The 22713-nt window shown below is 45.0% G+C and overlaps 1 protein-coding gene across 1 annotated transcript in view; it reads left to right on the forward strand.

Annotated features, from left to right (window-relative positions):
- LOC126035548 (ankycorbin-like) overlaps positions 1–22713 on the forward strand; it is a 352600-nt gene that overhangs the window by 213024 nt on the left and 116863 nt on the right. The window contains exon 4 of the mRNA XM_049794190.1: positions 13476–13606. Within this exon, the coding sequence (XP_049650147.1) occupies positions 13476–13606 (131 nt within the window). The remainder of the gene's footprint in view (positions 1–13475; positions 13607–22713) is intronic.

Here is a 22713-nt window from a genome sequence, read left to right on the forward strand (position 1 = left end):
CATACCAGTCTTTCTGGGCAGGAGGGATGGTACAAAGTCCTCTCAGTTGGCAGAGCAGGATTGGGCTTCAGTGCAGTGTGTCGGGTGAGTGACATTGGGCGCAGCAGGAGGATGGTGTATAATGTTAGATTGTTGCATACTGAAGTCAGTTCTGGTTCCATCACTACTCCGCCTTACTTAATTTTATCAAAGCCCATTCTTCCTTAATCTAAGTCATTCTTACTGTAGTACCATTGATATAACATGTAAAAAATATAGTAATGATGGCATGCAATGGCACAGTTATATAGCAATTAACATCATACAATTGAATTCAATGACTATTCTCACCTAAAATCAAATCCCCTTTGAGGCACACATCGGACTTCCCCATCTCTTCGCATCACCCACCAAGTGCACCCAGGTCCTTGAGCAAAAGCAATCCCATGAATGGGTTTGCCTTTGCCTGAGGCAGGAGTAACCCAGACTGTCTGCCCTAACATATTTTTTATGTGCACTATAGGGACTTTATCCCATTCTACAGTACATAAAAATTCTGACTGGGCAGTGCCAGCCCGATTGGCACATCTTCTGGTGTTGACTAACCAGGTGGCTTTTGCTAAATGTGTATCCCAATGTTTGAAAGTTCCACCTCCTATTGCTCTCAATGTACCTTTTAACAGTCCATTGTATTGTTCAATTTTCCCAGAGGCTGGTGTATGATAGGAGATGTGATATACCCACTCAATGCCATGTTCTTTGGCCCAGGTGTCTATGAGGTTGTTTCAGAAATGAGTCCCGTTGTCTGACTCAATTCTTTCTGGGGTGCCTTGTCACCAGAAGACCTGCTTCTCAAGGCCCAGGATAGCATTCCAGGCCGTGGCATGGGGCACAGGACGTGTTTCTAGCCACCGGGTGGTTGTTTCCACCATTGTAATCAGATAGCGCTTGCCTTGGCAAGTTTGTGGGAGTGTGATATAGTCAATCCGCCAGGCTTCCCCATATTTATAATTCAGCCATTGCCCTCCACACCACAGGGGCTTTAAACCGCTTTGCTTGTTTAATTGCAGCACATTTTTCACATTCATGGATAACCTGTGCGATAGTGTCCATGGTCAAGTCCAGTCCTCAGTCACGAGCCCATCTATATGTTGCATCTCTTCCCTGATGGCCTTAGGTATCATGGGCCCATTGAGCCATAAATACCTCACCCTTATGTTGCCAGTCCAGGTCCACCTGAGACACTTCAATCTTGACAGCCTGATACACCTATTGGTTGTTTCAATGTTCTTCAGTGGACCGACCCTTAGGTACATGAGCATCTACATGAGGTACTTTTACAACCAGATTCTCTAACCGGGATGCAATATCTTGCCACAGTGTGGCAGCCCAAATGGGTTTACTTCTGCGCTGCCAGTTGCTCTGCTTCCATTGCTGTAACCACCCCCACAGGGCATTTGCCACCATCCATGAGTCAGTATAGAGATAGAGCACTGGCCACTTTTTCAGCAATGTCTAACGCTAGCTGGATGGCTTTCACCTCTGCAAACTGACTGGATTCACCTTCTCCTTCAGCAGGTTCTGCAACTTCTCATACAGGACTGCACACATTGGCCTTCCACCTTTGATGCTTTCCCACAATGCGACAGGACCCATCAGTGAACAGGGCATATTGCCTCTCATTTTCTGGCAGTTTATTATACAGCGGGGCCTCTTCAGCACGTGCCACCTCCTCCTCTGGCGACATTCCAAATCTTTGCCTTCTGGCCAGTCCGTGATCACTTCCACAATTCCTGGGCGACTGGGGTTTCCTATGGGAGCCCATTGTGTGATCAGTGCAATCCACTTACTCCACGTGGCATCAGTCGCGTGATGTGTAGAGGAGACCCTCCCTTTGAACATCCAGCCCAGCATTGGCAGTCGGGGTGCTAAGAGGAGCTGTGTTTCAGTACCAACCACTTCTGAGGCAGCTCAAACTCCTTCATATGCTGCCAATATCTCTTTTTCAGTTGGAGTATAGCGGGCCTCAGATCCTCGATATCCGACTCGAAAACCCTAGGGGTCGGCCTCGGGTCTCCCCAGGTACTTTCTGCCAGAGGCTCCAGGTAGGGCCATTCTCTCCATCTGCAGTGTAGAGCACATTTTTAACATCTTGTCCTTTCCAGACTGGTCCAAGGGCAACTGCATGAACTGTCTCCCGTTTAATTTGTTCAAAGGCTTGTCGTTGTCCAGGGCCCCGTTTAAAATCATTCTTCTTCCAGGTCACTTGGTAGAAAGGGCTTACAATCAGACAGTACTTTGGAATATGCATTCTCCAGAAGCCCACGACACCTAAGAAAGCCTGTGTTTCCTTTTTATTAGTCGGTGAGGACATAGCTGCCATTTTTTTGATTACGTCCATTGCGATCTGTTGACGTCCATCTTGCCATTTTATTCCTAAGAACTGGATCTCCTGCGCAGGTCTGTTGACCTTACTTTGTTTTATGTCAAAACCAGCCTTCAAAAGGATTTGGATTATTTTCTTCCCTTTCTCAAAAATTTCTTCTGCTTTGTTGCCCCATATGATGATGTCAGCATTGTACTGCAAGTGTTCTGGAGCTTCACCTTTTTCCAGTGCAGTCTGGATTAGTCCATGGCAAATGGTGGGGCTGTGTTGCCACCTCCGGGGTAGTCGCTTCCAGGTATACTGGACGTTCCTCCAAGTAAAAGCAAACTGTGGCTGGCAATCTGCTGCTGCCAGAGGGATTGAGAGAAATTCATTCGCGATGTCCATTGTGGCATACTACTTGGCTGCCTTTGACTCTAGTTCATATTGAAGTTCTAGCATAACTTGCACAGCAGCACTCAGCGGTGGCGTGACTTCATTCAGCCCACAATAGTCTCCACTCCCCATTAGACTTTTGCACTGGCCATATGGGACTATTAAAGGGTGAGTGAGTCTTGCTGATCACTCCTTGGCTCTCCAGTTGGCGAATCAACTTGTAGATGGGAATCAGGGAGTCTTGGTTGGTGCAACATTGCCACCGGTGCACCGTCGTGGTAGCAATTGGCACTTGTTCTTCAACCCTCAGCAACCCCACAACCGAATGTTCCTCAGAGAGGCTGGGCAAGGTGGACAGCTGTTCAGTTTCCTTCGTCTCCAATGCAGCTATACCAAAGACCCAATGGTACCCGTTTGGGTCCTTAAAATACCCTCTCCTGAGGTAGTCTATGCTAAGGATGCACAGGGCCTCTGGGCCAGTCACAATGGGGTATTTCTTCCACTCATTCCTAGTTAGGCTTACTTCAGCTTCCAATACAGTTAGCTCTTGGGATCCCCCTGTCACACCAGAAATATAGATGGGTTCTGCCCCTCTATAGCTTGATGGCATTAGAGTGCACTGTGCACTGGTGTCTACTAAAGCCTTATACTCCTGTGGGTCTATTGTGCCAGGCCATCAAATCCATACTGTCCAATAGACCCAGTTATTCCTTTCTTCCACCTGGCTGGAGGCAGGGCCCCTCTAATTCTGGTCAGAGTATCCATTACCCACTTCTTGTACAATTGGCTCGGGAGTCCCTTCAAGAGGATCAGGAGTAAGATCACCCCTTCTACTCTGTTTGGAAACTGGAGTCGCATTTTTCCTGGTAGAATCCCCTTTTGTGGTGGTTTTTCCTTGCAACTCACCTACCCGTGCATTTAGGACCAAGGTAGGTTTTCCATCCCATTTCCTCATGTCTTCTCCGTGGTCACATAGGTAAAACCACAAGGCACCTCGTGGTCTGTACCTTTCATATTCTCTCTCTTGGGCAGAGGAACGCTCAGTCCTATATAGTGGAGATACTGGTCCTTACAGGTCGGGAATACATCTTTTAGATCAGTTCGATCAGTTTTTTGAACTATGCGGACAGTTTTTCCACAGCCAAGATGCAGGCTTGTAGGGAGGAAGAGCCACTTCATCCACCGTCGGTGCCTCTTCATCTTTCCAGGTCATTATTGCCAGTGAGTTGGCATAGGACGATGGTGCGCTCCGTATAAACTTCTACCACATGGGTTGTGTTCATTGGATTTTGCCTGGATCTCTGCATAATTTTGCGTTGTCTGGGTCATAATAAATCATCTCTAGCACAGCTAATTCCCTCAGATATTAGAAACCTCTCTCAATTGTGGTCCACTTGCTTGATTGACATATAACATCTTCCTTAAAGTGGTACCTTTCCTTCACACTTGACAGGAGTCGCCTCCAGAGGCTGATGGCTTGTGTCCCTTTTTGCAATTGCCTTGTCAATGCCACCTTCCCTGGCAAGCGATCCCAGCTGCTTGGCTTCCCTACCTTCTAATTCCAAGCTATTAGCCCCATTGTCCCAGCATCGGAGCAGCCAGGTGATAATGTGCTCACCTGGACGATGGCTGAAATCTTTTTGCATATCCTGCAGCTCACTCAGTGATAGGGATCAGGTGATTACTTCTGGTTCTGCCTCTTCCTCCTGTTCCCGTGATGACCCTGGTTCACCTTCCTCCTTCGCTAAGCGAACTGATTTTTTTGTATATTTCTTCTTGTGTATGGGGGCAAGTGATACTGATGCAGGTTGGTTCACTAGTTCAGCTGCAGTACTGGTTGGGGGTGTTGGAGTAACCACAGTGCCTGTCACCTTGTTGTTAGATCCAGAAACCTTCTCTTCCCCTTGAGCTTACTGAGTGGTGTTGAACAGGGCTCGATAGGCATGGGCCAGGCCCCAGCACATTGCAGCGATTTGTGTCTCTCTGGAGTTGCCAGGGTGACAGCATACTTTCTCCAAATATTTTACTAGTTTTTCAGGATTCTGTGCTTGTTCAGGGGTGAATTTCCAAATCATTGGAGGTTCCCACTGTCCTAGATACTTGCCCTTACTACCACATACCCTGCCACTCATAATTATCCATCCTCAGGGCAGATCTCTGGGTGATCTTCTTAAATAGTTGTTTAACCCTAAACAAGACCTGAACAACATTCAGGAACATGCTATTTCCTAGCAATGGGACCATACTGGTTTCAACATCCCAAGCGTATTCAAAGTTTTCAAAATTCTCAAATGCCATTGTAATTAGACTGGAGAAGGGAAAGGGGAAAAAAGGTTCTTGCCCATAGATTGGCTCTCCAAGAAGGAAAGGTAAAGGGTGTAATTATTAATAGTTTCCCACAGATGGCTCCCAAAATATAGAGGTGACGACAATGCTGAGCGCAAATACCAGATTAGTCCCATGACCGATAATTTTATCATACCATAAGCCAGTACTACACAGTACATCAAAGCAAAAACCTAAATCCACCTCCCACGGATGATAAGCAGCAGCACAGGGACTACATACAGCCAGTGAGGTGATATATAACTGAACTCTAAAAACAAGCGCCACAACTCTAAGAACTCATAAATCAACATTGTAACCAGTGACTATTAAACTAATATAATGAATGCTTGTAACAAATTTGTTGTAACACACTCTGGTTAAGTTTGTCGTTATCTCAGCCCTTGGTGCCCTGCGTTGGGCGCCAAAAAGACTTTTGTGGTTTAACCCCAGCCAGCACTCCCCCCCATCCAGTGGGGGAGAAAATTGGGAAAAAGAAGTAATACTCATGGGTTGAGATAAGAACGGTTTAATAGAACAGAAAGGAAGAAACTAATAATGATAATAACAAGAATAACAAAAAATGACAATAATAAGAAAAGGATTGGAATATACAAAGAAGTGATGCAGAATGCAATTGCTCACCACCCGCCGACTGGTGCCCAGTATTTCCCGAGCCCCCCCCTCCCAGGCCAACTCCCCCCAGTTTATATACTGGGCATGATGTCACCTGGTATGGAATACCCGTTTGAGTCAGCTGCCCTGGCTGTGTCCCCTCCCAACTTCTTGTGCCCCTCCAGCCTTCTTGCTGGCTGGGCATGAGAAGCTGAGAAATCCTTGACTTAAGTCTAAACACTACTTGGCAACAACTGAAAACATCAGTGTGTTATCAACATTCTTCTCATACTGAACCCAAAACATAATACTATACCATCTACTAGAAAGAAAATTAACTCTATCCCAGCTGAAACCAGGACACCCAGTAACAGTGGATGTGTCCTTTACAAGGATGATAAATTCAACTATAAATAGACTGGTTTTGTACTATGAATATTTTTGAGATTTTAATATATGTTTTGTTATGAATTTTAAAATTGTATTTCTTCCTACAGTGGCATTCTAGTAGGTATAAAAAATAATGTGAAGTGGTTTTAAAAACAACCATCTAAGATGTTTTCTGGTGCTTGTGGAGTATATTAAGAGGGTGGAGCTTTGTCAAGTAATCTACTTTAGTTTTGCTAGTAGAAAAAAATAAAGGAAACTGCTTTCATTGTGATCTGTGCTATCATGTGGATTTTTGTAATACAAAAATAAGGTGCCATGGTGGCTGGTACCTTATGAATACATCTTACTGCAGTGGTAACACTGATTAATTCATGTAATTCTGGACTGTGTGCAGTTCTGCTTGGTGTTAAACTTTTGTTCTTGTCTGCAGAATTTCATAATTAACCTTTGTGTCTCTGTTCCCCTTTGCAGAATAATGGGGAGGAGAAAAGGGCAGCAGCTCTAAAATTAATGAAAACCAGCTTACTATGCAGAAGTGGCAAGATAAGCAATGTTTGGAGAGGTTTAGCAGTAGATAGGAGGAAAGATGGAGCCATGGGTCTATGAAGTGCCAGTCCTAATAAGTGAGGTAATGTTGCAGTTGAGTGGGTTCCAGCAGGGTGGATGTCCATTTACCCATCTGGAAGCAAGAAGATCCATCAAGTACCTGTGTTCTCTGACTAAATTTACTAATGAACAGAAACTGGAAGGTGTTACTAAAAATCTGGGTAGTCAGCTCAGATACTCATACCAAGAAATAAGTGGTGCTGAATTTAAAAACAGTCTACTAACTAGTATGTGTATGGCACTGAATGTTGAAAGTTGACAGGCTGTTCCTGTCACTGCCTCTAACCAGAGAGTTCAGGTGTATGCCCTGGTTATTAGGCACACTGATCCTCACAGACCATTGTGTCTAACACAGTATTGCAGAATGCAAGATAGTTAACACAATAGCTGAATAAACAAACTTTGCTTGCATAGTTGGCATTGTCCCAGTATCTTACAGACTGCTTATCACTGAAATATACTTACCAGATAAAAGGTGAGATTAGATCGTCCAGCCAATTTCACTTTAAATCTCATGATTTCTCTTTTTCCCAACTGACCATGAAGCAGTTGTGCAGCAGAAATCCTGAAGACTTGAAAGGCTAAATGTCCTTTATGTGAGTTGCAATTTGACCTTGATACATAGTGAAAAACTATTGATTCAGTAGTTCTTCAGTCTTAAAACTTTGTTAGAAAGCAGTCTTTTCCATGCATCTCATGCTGATGATCAGTTTCTTGTTTATATATTTTTATTTTTAAGTGTAAGGAAAACCTGAGGATTCTAGGTGGTCCTTGGATAACCATTTGAGAAGTGTGGGGATTTTTTAAGCCTGTGTTTTGACACCCCATGGATTTTTTTTGAAGGAAAGAGCCGCCATGTGTACAGCAGTAAACAGTAGTCTATTAGATGAATTTTGGTTTTAGTAACATTTACTGAGTAATTTCAAGATGAGAACAGTCATCTGAGTTCATTGTAGCTCAAATCTTTAGAACTATGAAAAAAGCCATAACAATGGGAGATGGTTGTAGACATTCGTCTGATCACCCCGTGGGACTCGGCACAGGGTCCACCATACCCTGGGCCACAGAGCACTGACACCAATATGAGGATGCTGCAAATGGCGTTTATTCAACTGCGTCACGCCCTTATATACTGTCTGTCGGTCATCCCGCCTCCTTTAACCCTTCTCTTTCCGTACATCGCGAGATCTTCCGAGCGCCAATCCCTACAAGTCCCCCCTCACTATGGCGGATGACCGACGGTACAAACTGGCGTTACAGCTATAAGTGATCCCACCACCTCATGGTAATTCGTGTACTGGTGGGTACCCGCACTCTGTATAAAGAGTTTCCGCACGCAAACAGTCAGTGCTGGTATCCCACAACAAACCATAATAACCACCACCAAAAGGATTCCAAATAGGGTCAACGTTTTTCAGTCAATCAAAGACAGGAGCCATTGCCAGGTCGACGAGAGGAGATTGTCAAGCCACTGTCACCTGCCTCCTGTAATTGATTGGCTTTGTCTAAAAGCATATCATAGTCCCCTGCTTATGGGGTACACACAGCGGTTGCTGTAAAGTGGATCTGCGGTGTTCAAAACATCGGTCACACCATTTTGATGCTCGGTTGGTGCGTCTCCAGAGTTGTTGTCCACAGCGGTCATACTTGACAAGCACCCAAGGGTCACAACGACCACAGTGCAGGTACTCAGATGATCTTCTGAACGGCATCCTGCAAAATAACTCACAACAAATCGTTATTGACTGAGGTCTGGTTTCAACCACCGTGACGGCACCCAGCGCACACGTGAGTCTGGGTGCTCTGATGATTGTACTGCAGCATACCCTCTTCCCTGTGTCACCAAGCGCCTCCCACCTTCCCACTTTCCTGTTTCTGGGTCTTTCTTGTTGGGTCTCAACTAGTGCTGCTTGTAATCTGTTTGTCCAAGCTTCTTTCTAAATCAAGAAAAAGGTGTGAGTCAAAATCATACTGCAAAACTGTCGCGAATCCCAGGGAGTCAGTGAACCTGAAAAAACCACATCTAAAAGAGAGCCTGTCATGGGATGTCCTAAGCCGTAATCATCCACGGTCTTCTTCACTTGTTGCAAAAGCTTGCTATCTAACGGAGACCACTCCACCCCTACACCACCTGGACCAGCTCGGACTGGGCAAACTAAAGGGGGTCCTTCAAAACGTATGCCGTCCATAACGCATTCCCTTGCTACAATTTTCCAGTCTGGCAACGTGATCTTCGGTGAATCGGGAACTCCTTTCTGTTCCCCAGCTGCTTGTAGCAGCTGCCGCTGTTGCTTCACCTGCTCCTGTATCTCCTCTACTACTCGCTGCAACATCTGCAGCGGATCTGTAGCTGGGTCGGGCGCAGGTATTAAAGGCATAGGCGTTGCCTTTTCACTGGCTGCTGCCGACTGCGCCTTACAGCCGGAGATAGCCTTTTGTTTTATCGCTGCGTGCGGCGGACAGCGGTTTCCGCCCACCAGTTGCCACGCCTCCTCTAACCGTTGAGCCGACCCCTCGATTGAGTCCGGCCCACTCTCTTCCTCTTCCGCTACGCGCGGAAGAGGGAGTGTCCTGACTTTCCTTCCTCCTTCCTTTGGCCGTGCTCCGCCTCTCCCGACCTCCGGAGAGACATCCGGGGAGAAAGCGGATGTCGGCGCCATCTTAGGGTGCGCTTGTGGCGCGGTTCGCAAAACACGTCCCGGCACCCAATCCTCCGGATCATACAGGGGAACCGCTCCCTCCTCTACCTGCTCCTTTTCTGATCCCTTCATCACAGCCCTCTCCGCCTCCTCTAGTCTCTGCCTCTCCTTCTCCCGTCTCCTTTGCTCAGCCACGGGTTCCTCTGCCTCTTGAATTAACTGTCGCTCTTTCTCCCGCTCCTCCTCTCTCGCCCGTTCACGCTCCCGTTCAAACTCCTCCCAAGGGTATCCCGGTGGTTCGGCCGGTGCCGACGGCTGCACTGGGAGCACCAGAGGCGTCTGCTCCGCTACCTCCGTCAGCCCTTCTGTCCGCGCCTCCCCATCCGCCTGCACGCCCCGATCCGCCTGCGCGTGCATCAATCTCTTTGCTTCCTTCCATGTTAAGCCCTCCTCCCACACTTTTCTGAAAATCGCCCTAATCCGCCCCCACGTCTTTAACTCCGGACCATGCTGCGTCGCCATAGCCCGTTCCGCTAAAGCCGCGGTGCATTTCGGCCAGCACTCAGGAGACAATATGTCCCCCGGGCGCTCTATCGCTTCCTCTTTCAGGAGCCGCTCTAGGCAAGCTTTCGCTTCTTTTTGTCCCATAGGGATTTTTACCTCTCTAGAGCATGAGTCCAACACCTTCAGGACTCCTTCCATGCCTGGCCAGGCCTTCGATTACGCCCCGCGTAATCCGCCGATGTCCAATCACGTCGGGGTCACCACTTGTAGACATTCGTCTGATCACCCCGTGGGACTCGGCACAGGGTCCACCATACCCTGGGCCACAGAGCACTGACACCAATATGAGGATGCTGCAAATGGCGTTTATTCAACTGCGTCACGCCCTTATATACTGTCTGTCGGTCATCCCGCCTCCTTTAACCCTTCTCTTTCCGTACATCGCGAGATCTTCCGAGCGCCAATCCCTACAGTATATTGGTGTTTTGCACACTGGGTAAACAACCCCACTTTGGGGACAACAAAGCCAATCATCGACAGTGGTAGCACCTCTGTGATAACATATTTAAGGAGGGAAAAAAAGTTGCTGCCGCACAGAAACTGCAACCAGAGAGAGAGAAGTGAGAACATGTAAGAGAAAACCCTGCAGAAACCAAGGTCCATGAAGAAGGAGGAGGAGGAGGCACTCCAGGCGCCGGAGCAGAGATTCCCCTGCATCCTGTGGTGAAAACCATGGTGAGGCAGGCTGTCCCCCTGCAGCCCGTGGAGGACCCCACGCCAGAGCAGGTGGGTACCCGAAGGAGTCTGTGACCCCATGGGAAGCCCGTGCTGGAGCAGGCTCCTGGCAGGACCTGCGGATCTGTGGAGAGAGGAGCCCGCGCTGGAGCAGGCTCCTGGCAGGACCTGCGGATCTGTGGAGAGAGGAGCCCACGTTGGAGCAGGTTTTCTGGCAGGACTTGTGACCCTGTGGGGGACCCACGCTGGAGCAGTGTGCTTCTGAAGGACTGCATGCCATGGAAGGGACCCATGCTGGAGCAGTTTGTGAAGAACTGCAGCCCGTGGGAAGGGCCCACGTTGGAGATGTTCATGGAGGACTGTCTCCCATGGGAGGGACCACATGCTGGAGCAGGGGAAGAGTGTGATGAGTCCTGCCCCTGAATAGGATGGAGCAGCAGAGACAATGTGTGATGAACTGACCCCAACCCCCATTCCCCATCCCCCTGTGCCGCTGGGGGGGGAGGAGGTAGAGAAAACCAGGAGTGGAGTTGAGCCAGGAAGGAGCGAGGGGTTGGGGAAGATGTTCTAAGGTGTGGTTTTACTTCTTAGTATCCTTGTTTTGATTTGACTGGTAGTAAAGTAAATGGATTTTGTTTCTTCCCCAAGTTGAGTCTGTCTTTTGCCTGTGACCATAATTGGTGAGTGATCCCTCCCTATCCTTGTCTTGACCCACGAGCTTTTCTTTATATTTTCTCCTCCTCATCCCACTGGGGCTGGGGGAGGACTGAACAAGTGGCTGTGTGGTGCTTTGTTACTGGCTGGGGCTTAAACCATTACAGTGCCAAAGATAAAGAAACACAGTTGTCCAGTTAATGTTTGCTCAGGTCTTTGCACATGGAAAACACTGTGTACAAGTATTAAGTAGAACTATCTCTTGTTATATGTTGTCATTTCTTGCGTGACATTTACTGGTAATCTCAAACAACTGAGTTTTAATATCTTGATGTGGTGGTGATGAAAAAAGTTGTTACCTTTTTTAACATCTTTTTTAATTCTTGTGCTTCTCCTCTGGAAAGGAAAATGTTCACTTTGTAACAGAGAAAACAATGCGTAAAATAGGTAATGCAAGCTTAAACTACCAAAAATGGGCTTTGATATGAAGTTTTATCTTTGGACTCAAAGCAATTTGTCGACTAAACACACTGTGTGTGATCCCAATGATGAAGGATTTTTACTGGGCACTTTCAGCCCCAAGTGTATAGTAGCTACTTTATTAGTATCTTGCAACCATAGAATCATCTCTAGGTTTGCAGAGGAAATAACCTGTGCACAGGGGAAGCTTAGAGGAGCCACACAGTCAACAGTGATGTCGGAAGGACAATCTGTTGTTGAAACCATAGGAACAAGAATGGAAGGTCTCTGCATTGAATCCATTGAAGCAAGGAGGTGAAACAATGAGGTTCTGTCAATGCTATTGCCTTACTTCTGATTTATATCACAAGTGCCCAGTTCTGGAGTACTGTCAAGAAAAAAGTTTGTCCTTAGCTACCTTAGCTTGATTTTAATATTAAAAATGACACCCACTTGTGCATAATGAGTATGTAAATTTAAGACCACCTTAATGTAATGAGTTAGGTAATCATTTAGACATGTGTAGAAGTACTTTTGTTATATAAATTGTTTGTAACCAATCATGTATTTTGTTACCACTTTTTTCTTGATTCTGATGTGTATATAAGACCCTGTTTGCATGTCAAGTGTGTGCTAGCTTTGTGGAGTTACCACCTAGCACCCATCTCTACGCAGACATGAAATAAACAAATATCTCGACTCTGTGTGTTATCGGCTCTTCGCACACTGGGTGAAGAACCCCGTTTTGGGACAACAACAACTGTCAGTACAATTACTGTCGGTAACTGCTGCTAAAGCGTGTGTCTGTGCCTGATGGAGCTGCAGTTTTGACCGTTTGAACTATCCTGATGTTGATCATTGAAGGTGTTGTGAGAACTCTTCTTTTGGCTTGAGTATCATGTGCTTTTTAATGACTAATCATAAAGTGATGGTGTCCTGGTTTCAGCTGGGATAGAGTTAACTGTCTTCCTAGTAGCTGGTATGGTGCTATGTTTTGAGTTCAGTATGCAAAGAATGTTGATAACACTGATGTTTTCAGTTGTTGCTAAGTAGTGTTTAGACTATAGTCAAGGATTTTTCAGCTTCTTATGCCCAGCCAGGGCACAAGAAGTTGGCATAGGACACAGCCAGGGCAGCTGACCCAAACTGGCCAACAGGGTGTTCCATACCATGTGACGTCCTATCTAGTATAGGAACTGGGAAGTGGGGGCAGGGAATCGCCGCTCGGGGACTGGCGGGGTGTCAGTCGGCAGGTGGTGAGCAATTGCCCTGCGTATCATTTGTACATTCCAATCCTTTTATTACTACTGTTGTCATTTTATTAGTGTTATCATTATCATTATTAGTTTCTTCTTTTCTGTTCTATTAAACCATTCTTAATCTCAACCCAGGAGTTTTACTTCTTTTTTCCCGATTTTCTCCCCCATCCCACTGGATGGGGGGGAGTGAGTGAGCGGCTCCATGGTGCTTAGTTGCTGGCTGGGGTTAAACCACGACAGATGGGATAAATCAAATCAATCAGTTCTCTCCTGCACTCTGCCTCACTCCATTAACCTTGACTGGACAGTGCCCTGTGCAGGAGTGGCTTTCCAACCCAAGCTTGGCTAGCTCTTTCCTGCCAGCTTCTTTCTCAGGTTCCTAAATGTGGAAAACACTTAACTTTTATGTGTCTTTCTCTGTGCCATTTTTTTGGGTTGGGCTTTTGTTTCAGTTTTCAATAGTAATAAATGTGTGCAGGATCATTCAGGAGAGCCTGGGCACAGTGCTGGTACTAATAATCTTTCTCCCTTCTTTTTCTTTAACCCCAGACCAATGAGTGGAATAAGAACGATGATCGGCTGCTGCAGGCAGTGGAGAATGGCAATCCTGAAAAAGTGGCTTCATTGCTGGGTAAAAAGGGAGCCAGTGCCACCAAACAAGATAGTGAGGGCAAAACTGCGTAAGTCCAACTTAAACTTATGATTTAAGCACAAGGGAGGGCAAAAAAACAGCCTTGGATGTACATGCGACTTACAGGAATTAAGAACCAGAAACCATCCTGAAAATGAAGTTTTCTTTTTCACCTGAAGCACAATACATTCTGGAAAGCTTCTTTCTGTTAGTCTACATTTAAAATTCCATTTCAGAATCACAAACCCATTGAAGTAACTTGAAGCTGGATTGCTAGGTAGATTGAGGCCATTTTAGGACAGGGCATTTTGGGACTTGGGACTTTCATGGCACACTGCAGACTGTGCGCTCCAAAAGGTATTAATGTTTGGGGATATTTTTTCCCCATGAACACTAGTTTAATGACATGGAAATGAAGATAAATGGGTTAGTTTGAACTGAAACTATGATGATTGGGTTTTAAAATCTTGCAGACTCTAATGATTCGTGCAACTGTTCCTTGTTTTGATTGAAGTTTGGCAGTGAAAGTTTTGAGTGAACAAGACTCCTTTTGCAGTCTCAATATATTTCATACATAGCATTTTCTTCTTCTGTTCTTCCTCTTGTTCTCCTGTAAACATTCTGAATTGTGGAAGATAAAAGATACCAGTAAGAAAATTACAGCCAAGAGATTGCTATCCTTAACTTTCTTATGGCATAGAAAGATGAATAAATGGATAAATGAGAAATAGGCATCCCGTGTGTTGTGGTATAAGCCCATCCATTAACAAAGCACCACGAAACTGCTCGCTCACTCCTCCCCCTGCCGGCCCCGGTGGGATGAGGAGGAGAAAATATAAAGAAATGCTCCTGGGTCAAGACAAGGACAGGGAGAGATCACTCACCAATTATAGTCACGGGCAAAACACAGACTCAACTTGGGGAAGAAACAAAATCCATTTACTTTACTACCAATCAAATCAAAACAAGGATACTGAGAAATAAAACCAAGTCTTAAAACACCTTCCCCCCACCCCTCCTTCCTTCCTGGCTCAAATCCACTCCTGGTTTTCTCTACCTCCTCCCCCCAGTGGCGCAGGGGGATGGGGAATGGGGGTTGGGGTCAGTTCATCACACATTATTTCTGCCACTCGTACCTCCTCAGGGGGAGGACTCCTCACTCTTCCCCTGCTCCAGCATGGGGTCCCTCCCACAGGAGACAGTTCTCCACTCGCATCGGTCCTTTCCACAAGCTGCAGACCTTCAGGCACGGGCTGCTCCAGCGCGAGCTTTCCCATGGAGTCACGGCCATCTTCGGGGGCATCCAACTGCGCTGGCGTGGCGTCCTCCACAGGCTGCAGGTGGGCATCTGCTCCACCTTTCACCTCCACGGGCTGCAGGGGGACAGCCTGCCATCTCCCCACGGGCTGGAGAGGCATCAACCTCCTCCGGTGCACCTCCTCCCCGTCCTTCTTCACTGACCTTGGTATCTGCATAGGTATTTCTCTCACATCCCAACCTCCTCCCCCTCTGCAGGTTCCCCTTGTCATCCCAGAGGCACTACTACCGTCACTGATTGGGTCAGCCTGGGCCAGAGGCAGGTCTGATTTGGAGTCAGGGAAGCTTCTAGCAGCTTCTCACAGGAGCCACCCCTGCAGCCCCCTCCCCTGCTACTAAAAAAAAAGTGCCACACAATCCCAAAACATCGTGATAGAAACCCTTCATAAAGTTCTGGATAGATAGGGAGAAAGGAAAATAGTTTCTAGTCTTGGGAGAGGCAGCACAAGGCAATTTATACCAAATAATAAGTTCTAATTAATTACCTCTGAGTTACATGTTTTGAGTAACACTCTGTTTCTTGCTTGGTCTGTTTGTTTCCTACATATGATCTATTTTTGTTCTGCATATGAGGAAACTGAATGATGGCAATGACTCATAATGACCTACAACTTCTTACTGCAGAAGTCCAAGTCCTCCAATTACTTCAAGTGGGCTCTCTCCACACTTGAGTATGTCTTTAATTTTATAAAGTTGCATATGTGTGGTTTTCTTCTGAACATAATCAAAGCATGACTTCCATTGAATCTTCTGAATTACAGCTATGTTTAGCATCTCATGTTTTTACAGTCAACATAACTTCAGAGCTAGATTCTTAAGCTGCACTGTATCCAGTGTAAACACCTATTTTGCAAGTTTCATATATAATTTGATACTATGATTTTTTTCTAGGGAACCAATGAGTACACCCAAGCCTCTTAACTCTAAAAAATTGGATTGTTGTAACTGTAGAGATCTGATGCAATGATTTTTAGCTTTACAGGGATACACTACAAAATTCCTCTTTTTTCCCCTCTTTATTTGCAACTACAAAGAAGTTGATTACCTTATATTTATATTAATGATGAAGTTACTAATAATGCAGATATAAATACTTCTTTTAATTGCTTGGAACAAATGTGAATTAATGCTATGAAGATCTCTGCTTTTGCTTGTTTCGTATAATCATTTCATTGTCATTTACTTTTTTAGGTATTTCTGTGTAGTGGTTTAAAAGAAAGCTTGAGAGAGAACAAAGAAAAATAGTATTGCTGTGATACAGAAATACAGTTTGTCAACTCTCATTCTGTTTCCAGTACTTTGCAAAACTTAGAAATAGCCTGAGCAGATCTGTTTCCAGATTACACACAGAGCAGTGGTATTTTATTCCAATTGATGTTTGAGCAAAGATGGGGGCTAGGTGGTATTCCACAAAGCTAGCACCCCTCTTGCCTAAACAGGCAAGCAATTTATACAGTTCAGTTATACATATTCAGTTCCAAAGTTCTTCCCCAAAACTATTACTGGTAGTCACTTATCTAGTACAGTTTCTATTGGGTTAACGTTTCCCCGCTTCGAATTAAAGGTACAGTGTTCTTTTATTCTACAGCACATGCTCAAGGAGAGTGGGGGGGGTAAGTCTTTTGGTCAACTTCCTGGCACCTCCTGGGGTAGGATGTTCCCTTCTTATCAGTCTTTTGTTTCTTCTTCTGGGGCACAGTCGTTAGCAAGGCATGCCTTGTATATACAAAGGATATCTTACTTCACAAGACCTTTGTGGACTTCTGTGGTGGGTTGACCCTGGTTGGGCGCCAGGTGCCCACCAAAGCCGCTCTATCACTCCCCCTTCTCAGCTGGACAGGGGGAAGAAAATATAACAAAAGGCTCGTGGGTCAAGATGAGGGCAGTTTAATAAAATGATAGCAAAGGTCGTGTGTGAAAGCAAAGAAAAACAAATGATGGTATTCTCTACTTCCCATCAGCATGCGATGTCTAGCCACTTCCTGGGAAGCAGGGCTTCAGTACGCGTAGTGGTTGCTCCGGAAGACAAAAAAATGCCCCCCTTCTCTCTCCCTTTTCTTAGCTTTTATATCTGAGCTGACGTCATATGGTATGGAATATCTGTTTGGTTAGTTTTGGTCAGCTGTCCTGGCTGTGTCCCCTCCCAAGATCTTGCCCTGCCCCACCCTGCCATTGAGGGGGGGCAAAAATGTTGGAGAGACAGCCTTGATGCTGTTGCCAAAATCCGGAATAGAACTCCTTAACAGCAATGAGAAGTTAAGAAGCAGACACTCCTTTATTGCAGTGCTGGGCACACAGGGGATCACTCCACCTAGTGTGTGCACCTGGCTAGTCTAACTGTACAGATTAAATACACACCTGTTATACATATTCACTAAATTTCTGGGAAATGTCATACATAATCATCAACTTTCTGATAAATCATTAGCATATGTAAATGTCCCTTTGTGCAGGCACAGTGAAGTCTCTGGTGGTCTTCAGAAGCCCTCTGGTGGTCTTCCATATTCTTCCTCACTTTGTCCGATAGTTGACCTCTCTTATGTGATTCTGCGCAGTATGATTTTCACCATCATGGATTAGGTTATATAAAAAGTACATTCAATGTTAATTCTTAAATTTAACGTTTCTAATGATTGGCCCTTCTGTCACACCACCTTATCAATATTCTTATACTAAAACAATCATTGGTTAATTTTACTTAATTCCACTAACTGGAATCTTGATCAAACTGGGCTTTCTAAGCAACAGAACTAAGGTCCATAACGATCTCCCTTAATTTCTTAAAACAAAACACTACAGACTAACAAATCTGTCAAAGTTTCTATGGTTAACTAATTTTAGACAATACTTATTTTCTTATGATTGTATACAACACATCTTGTATGTTCCTGAGTTTCTATGACTACATTGCGAGCTTCAAACCCCTATGTTCTACAATCTTTACCTTTTAATCAAACCCAGCTTATAAAATTTTAACTTTTATCAAAATATTTGTAACAATGCTGTGCCAGCACTGCTCAGCAGTAGCCAAAACACTGGTGTGTTATCAACACCTTTCTAGCTACTGATGCAGCTATGAGGGCTGCTATGGGGAGTATTAACTCTGTCTCAGCCAGACCCAATACGCTCTCTTAAGTAAATCACTCCTTAAGTACATCACTTCTCAAGTACATCTTTTCTTAAGTACATCACCTGGAGCACCTCCTCCCCCTCCTTCCTCACTGACCTGGGGGTCTGCAGGGTTGTTTCTCTTACATGTTCTCACTCTCTCTCCAGCTGCTGTTTCTGTGTGCCCTGCAACTTTTTTTCCTTCTTAAATAAGTTATCACAGAGGCACTACCACTATCGCTGATTGGCTCGGCCTTGGCTGGAAGCGGGTCCATCTTAGAGTTGGCTGGTATTGGCTCTGTCGGATATAGGGGAAGCTTCCAGCAGCTTCTCACACAAGCCACCCCTGTAACTCCCCCCCCCCCGCTACCAAAACCTTGCCACACAAACCCAATATAGTGCCTAACATAGCTGTTTTGCCCTATCTCGGAAGCTCTGCTTGGAGGCATAGACCCTGCTGTAACCCAGCACTGAGGTCTGTTAGAGTCCTGCAGAAGCATGGTACGAGTTTGTCAGCTAACTCATCTGGAACATGGGAGACTCTCATGCTGGGAAAGAGCTATCTGGAGAGGTCTTTTTGGGAAAACTGGCCAGCATTGTGCTCAGATTTCACTGGTTACGTTTTAGAAAGTGGTCTGCAGTGCCATGTGGGAAGGGAGCTCCGGTCTATTGATCTGTGTGAGTATATATTGATGCATTTGTTTACATAATTAGACTGTACGTGACTAACCAGAAGAATATGATGGATTCAATTATATAACAACTTGCATAATGTGATTAAAGACTTTGGAATGTGCTTGAAAACAAAAAAGGAGGAACAATTGCATGTGACAGTACAGGTTGGTTAGGCCTGACATTGCCTGTTCCCTTAAGGTGTGACATGTTTCTTTTAAGATCTCTTCTTTTTTCATTCTTTTTGTTAATAAGTCTTCAAACAAAACTCTTGATACTGCCCAGATCTTTATTTGAAACATAGTAATGTTGCCGAAAAACTTGGAATAAAGAACTTATCAACACCAATTTAGTGTAGATAAGCAGACACTTCTTTATTGACGGCCGGGTGCGCAGGTGAGTCTTCTCAAAAAACCACGCACACCTGAACACCAAAATCATACACCTTATATTGAACTTATTCATTCATATTCATTAGATTTCCGAGAAATGTTATGCATATTCATTAGATTTCTGGAAAGTTATTAGCATATGTTAATGTCCTTTACGCATGCGCATTGAAGGTCTCTGGTGGTCTTCTAGAGTCCTCTGGTGGTCTTTCATAGTCTTCCTCACTTGTCCGCTTCTTGACCTCCTTTAGGTGATTCTGCGCAGTTTGGCCCTTGGCAGGTAACTAACTGTTTCTTGGCAGATAACTACAAGTTGCTTCATAAAGAACTTATCAGTTTCCATTAATTTGAAATTCTGACATCTTATACATTCTTCTAGGTTATAATATACTCCTACTATATCCAAATTATCTTAAATCTTAAGCTTGTTATCTAAGTTCTAAATGTTCCTACTAGATGATTTTGGCCAATTCCTCCGGCCTTGGTACAGGGTTATACAGAGGATTTCACAGCAGCTGCTGGTAGTTGGTTGAATGTCTAAAATGCAATAGAGATATATAATTCTATATTCCTCTTAAAATTGAATATGATTAATTCTAATAACAAATCAATAACAAATCAGTAACAGTAATATAGTACATTATTTTAAACAGAAGGTGGAGAGGACTCTAATTTTTCATGCTTAAAGGGGTACTAAAAAGTTTTTGTTTTATATTCAAATGGCTTCTTAATATAAAATGTTTGAACTGAAAGGAACAGAGACCAGAATCCAGGATTTTCTTTATTTGTCCTGTTGAGTACTGTATGCATCATTATACTGAGTCCTGCTGTGCTCCAGGTCTGGCTCAGTTTTGGACATAACCTCCTAAATTTCACCTGTGTCCTCTTTTACCTCTGTCCTATAGGTCCTTTTCTATGTGGCTTGCCCACATGCAATAAAATAGAGATGCTTAAATTAATGAGGTCTAGGTACCAGTAAATTTCTTAAAGGTAAAAACAAAACAAAATAAAAATTAATATTGTTAAAGTAATGAAATGAGGTTTTTAAGACTTGCCTGACTTTCAACACCACCACTCTGCCTCTGACTCAGTCCTTTCTATAAACAATAAATAAATTTTAATGTCTTGGAACAAATCCACCTTTGGCATAAGTTGACACAGCCCCATCGTTGCTCCCACTTAAACTACACAGACTATTGCCAAGCACACTTGTAATAGAACCTATCTGGAAATCTGACTGCCATTGTAGTCTTATTCTGCTAGATAGGGGTTTTTTTGTTTGTATTGTTTTCGGTTTTCTTTTTTTTTTGTCCAGCTTCCTTAAACAACAAAACAGTGCTTTCCAATTTGGAATTTGATCATTTAAATCCCACTTAAGCTAACAAAAAAGGCTTTTCAAAGAGAGAATAGGATTCATTCATTTACTGCACTTTCTACAAGTGTTCAAATGGGCTGTTATTTGAAGAAGCTGCTGCTATTATTGAAGGGGGGGGGGGGGGGGATTTTGGAAAGGATTCAGTGTATAAATCGCAGCACTTCCTTGTCCTAAAGTTATTTTGTCTGTGTGCCAGTTCATCACTGCCATGTTTGTATGTTTCTACAAGGTACTGAACTAGAATTAAATGCTTATGGCTTTTAAATGAAACAACAGTGTTACCTGATCAGAAAGTAACTCCCGAAACACACAAAGTATGTTTAAAAAGGAGACATTGCTTTATTCTGCGCAGGGTGCAAGGTGGAAGATTTCCACAAATCGAGCACACCTACTGAGGTTGTTGCGAAATTCCATGCGGGGACGGACGACAGGACACCAATATGATGATCAAAGTCACCAGTTTATTGAGCATAGCTGATCATTCTTATACAATTCTCTAAGTTCCTTAAAAGCTTTGATTGGTTGCTGCATGCAAGTATATAGTTGTATTGGTTTTGTTTGGCAAGGTTTTGGTAGCGGGGTGGCTTCTGTAAGAAACTGCTGGAAGCTTCCCCTGTGTTCGAGAGAGAGCGAGCCCATATTAGCCGGCTCTGAGACGGACCCGCCGCCGGCCAAGGCCGAGCCAATCAGTGATAGTGGTAACGCCTCTGTGATAACATTTTTAAGAAGGAAAAAAAGTTGGGACGGTGAGAAACTGCCGCCGGAGTGAGGAGTGAGAACATGTAAGAGAAACAAGCCTGCGGACACCAAGGTCAGTGAAGAAGGAGGGGGAGGAGATGCTCCAGGCGCCGGAGCGAAGATTCCCCTGCAGCCCGTGGTGAAGACCCTGGTGAGGCAGGCTGTCCCCCTGCAGTCCAGGGAGGTCCACGGTGGAGCGGATATCCACCTGTAGCCCGTGGAGGACCCCACGCCGGAGCAGGTGGGTTCCCGAAGGAGGCTGTGACCCCGTGGGAACCCCGCGCTGGAGCAGGTTCCTGGCAGGACCTGCGGATCTGTGGAGAGAGGAGCCCACGGAGCAGGTTTTTTCTGGCAGGACTTGTGACCCCGTGGGGGACCCGCGCTGGAGCAGTGTGCTCCTGAAGGACTGCACACCGTGGAATGGACCCATGCTGGAGCAGTTCGTGAAGAACTGCGGCCCGTGGGAATGGCCCACGTTGGAGGAGCTCGTGGAGGACTGTCTCCCGTGGGTGGGACCCCACGCTGGAGCAGGGGAAGAGTGTGATCAGCCCTCGTCCTGAGGAGGTGAAGCGGCAGAAAATAACGTGTGATGACCATAAACCCCATCCCTGTCCCCCTGTGCCGCTGGGGGGGCTTGGTGGTGAAATCCGGGAGGGTAGTTGTGCCTGGGAAGAACGGAGGGGTGGTGGGAAGGTGTTCTGAGATTTCATTTTACTTCTCATTACCTTGCTCTGGTTGATTTGTAATAAATTGAGTATGTTTTGCAAATTGAGTCTGTTTTGCCCGTGACGGTAATAGTGAATGATCTCTCCTGTCCTTATCTCGACCCGCGAGCCTTTTGTTATATTTTCTCTCCCCTATCCAGCTGAGGATGGGGGAGTGATAGAACGGCTTTGGTGGGCACCTGGTGTTCAGCCAGGGTTAACCCATCACAATAGTGTCCACGCGCAGAAGCATAAAATATGATTGGTTATATCGACACTATACACACGTATAAACATAAGATATAATTGGTTATACTCACTCTGTACACGCGCATAAACATAGGGCATAATTGGTTATATCAACTAAAACATGTGAAACTTGTCTCAGTCTAATTGGTCAAGATAAACTGCTGAATTGAGGTTGTTTGTGCCAAGTTCCCTTTATCGTGGAATGTGCACCTGTGTTCTTCTAATTGGCATCTCTCTTTTTTTTGTCTTGTTTATTCTGTTCAAGGCCTTCTAAAGGCATCTGGAATGCTCTTGCAACCGTTAGCTAAATATGTGTCCACAGAGGTTTTCAGTCCATACTTATACACTATAGTTAAAACACCATGCCTATCTAATACATATGTTCCGCCTAACTATTGCATATTCATTATGTTGAGCAAGTATGACATGTTGTTCTCTTGAGCAATCATCCCAGAGACTTCTATGCCTGCTCTGGGGTCTCTGGTGGTCTTCGGTGGTCATTTGGGGAAGAATACCCCTACTCCTTTTGTCCTTTTATGGTCATGCATCATCTGAGGACATCAGGGTCTTTGTTTCTCTTGCCAACCCCTCCTTTCTTAATGCT

Source organism: Accipiter gentilis, chromosome W (genome assembly GCF_929443795.1).
Source record: "Accipiter gentilis chromosome W, bAccGen1.1, whole genome shotgun sequence".
NCBI lineage: Eukaryota > Metazoa > Chordata > Aves > Accipitriformes > Accipitridae > Astur > Astur gentilis.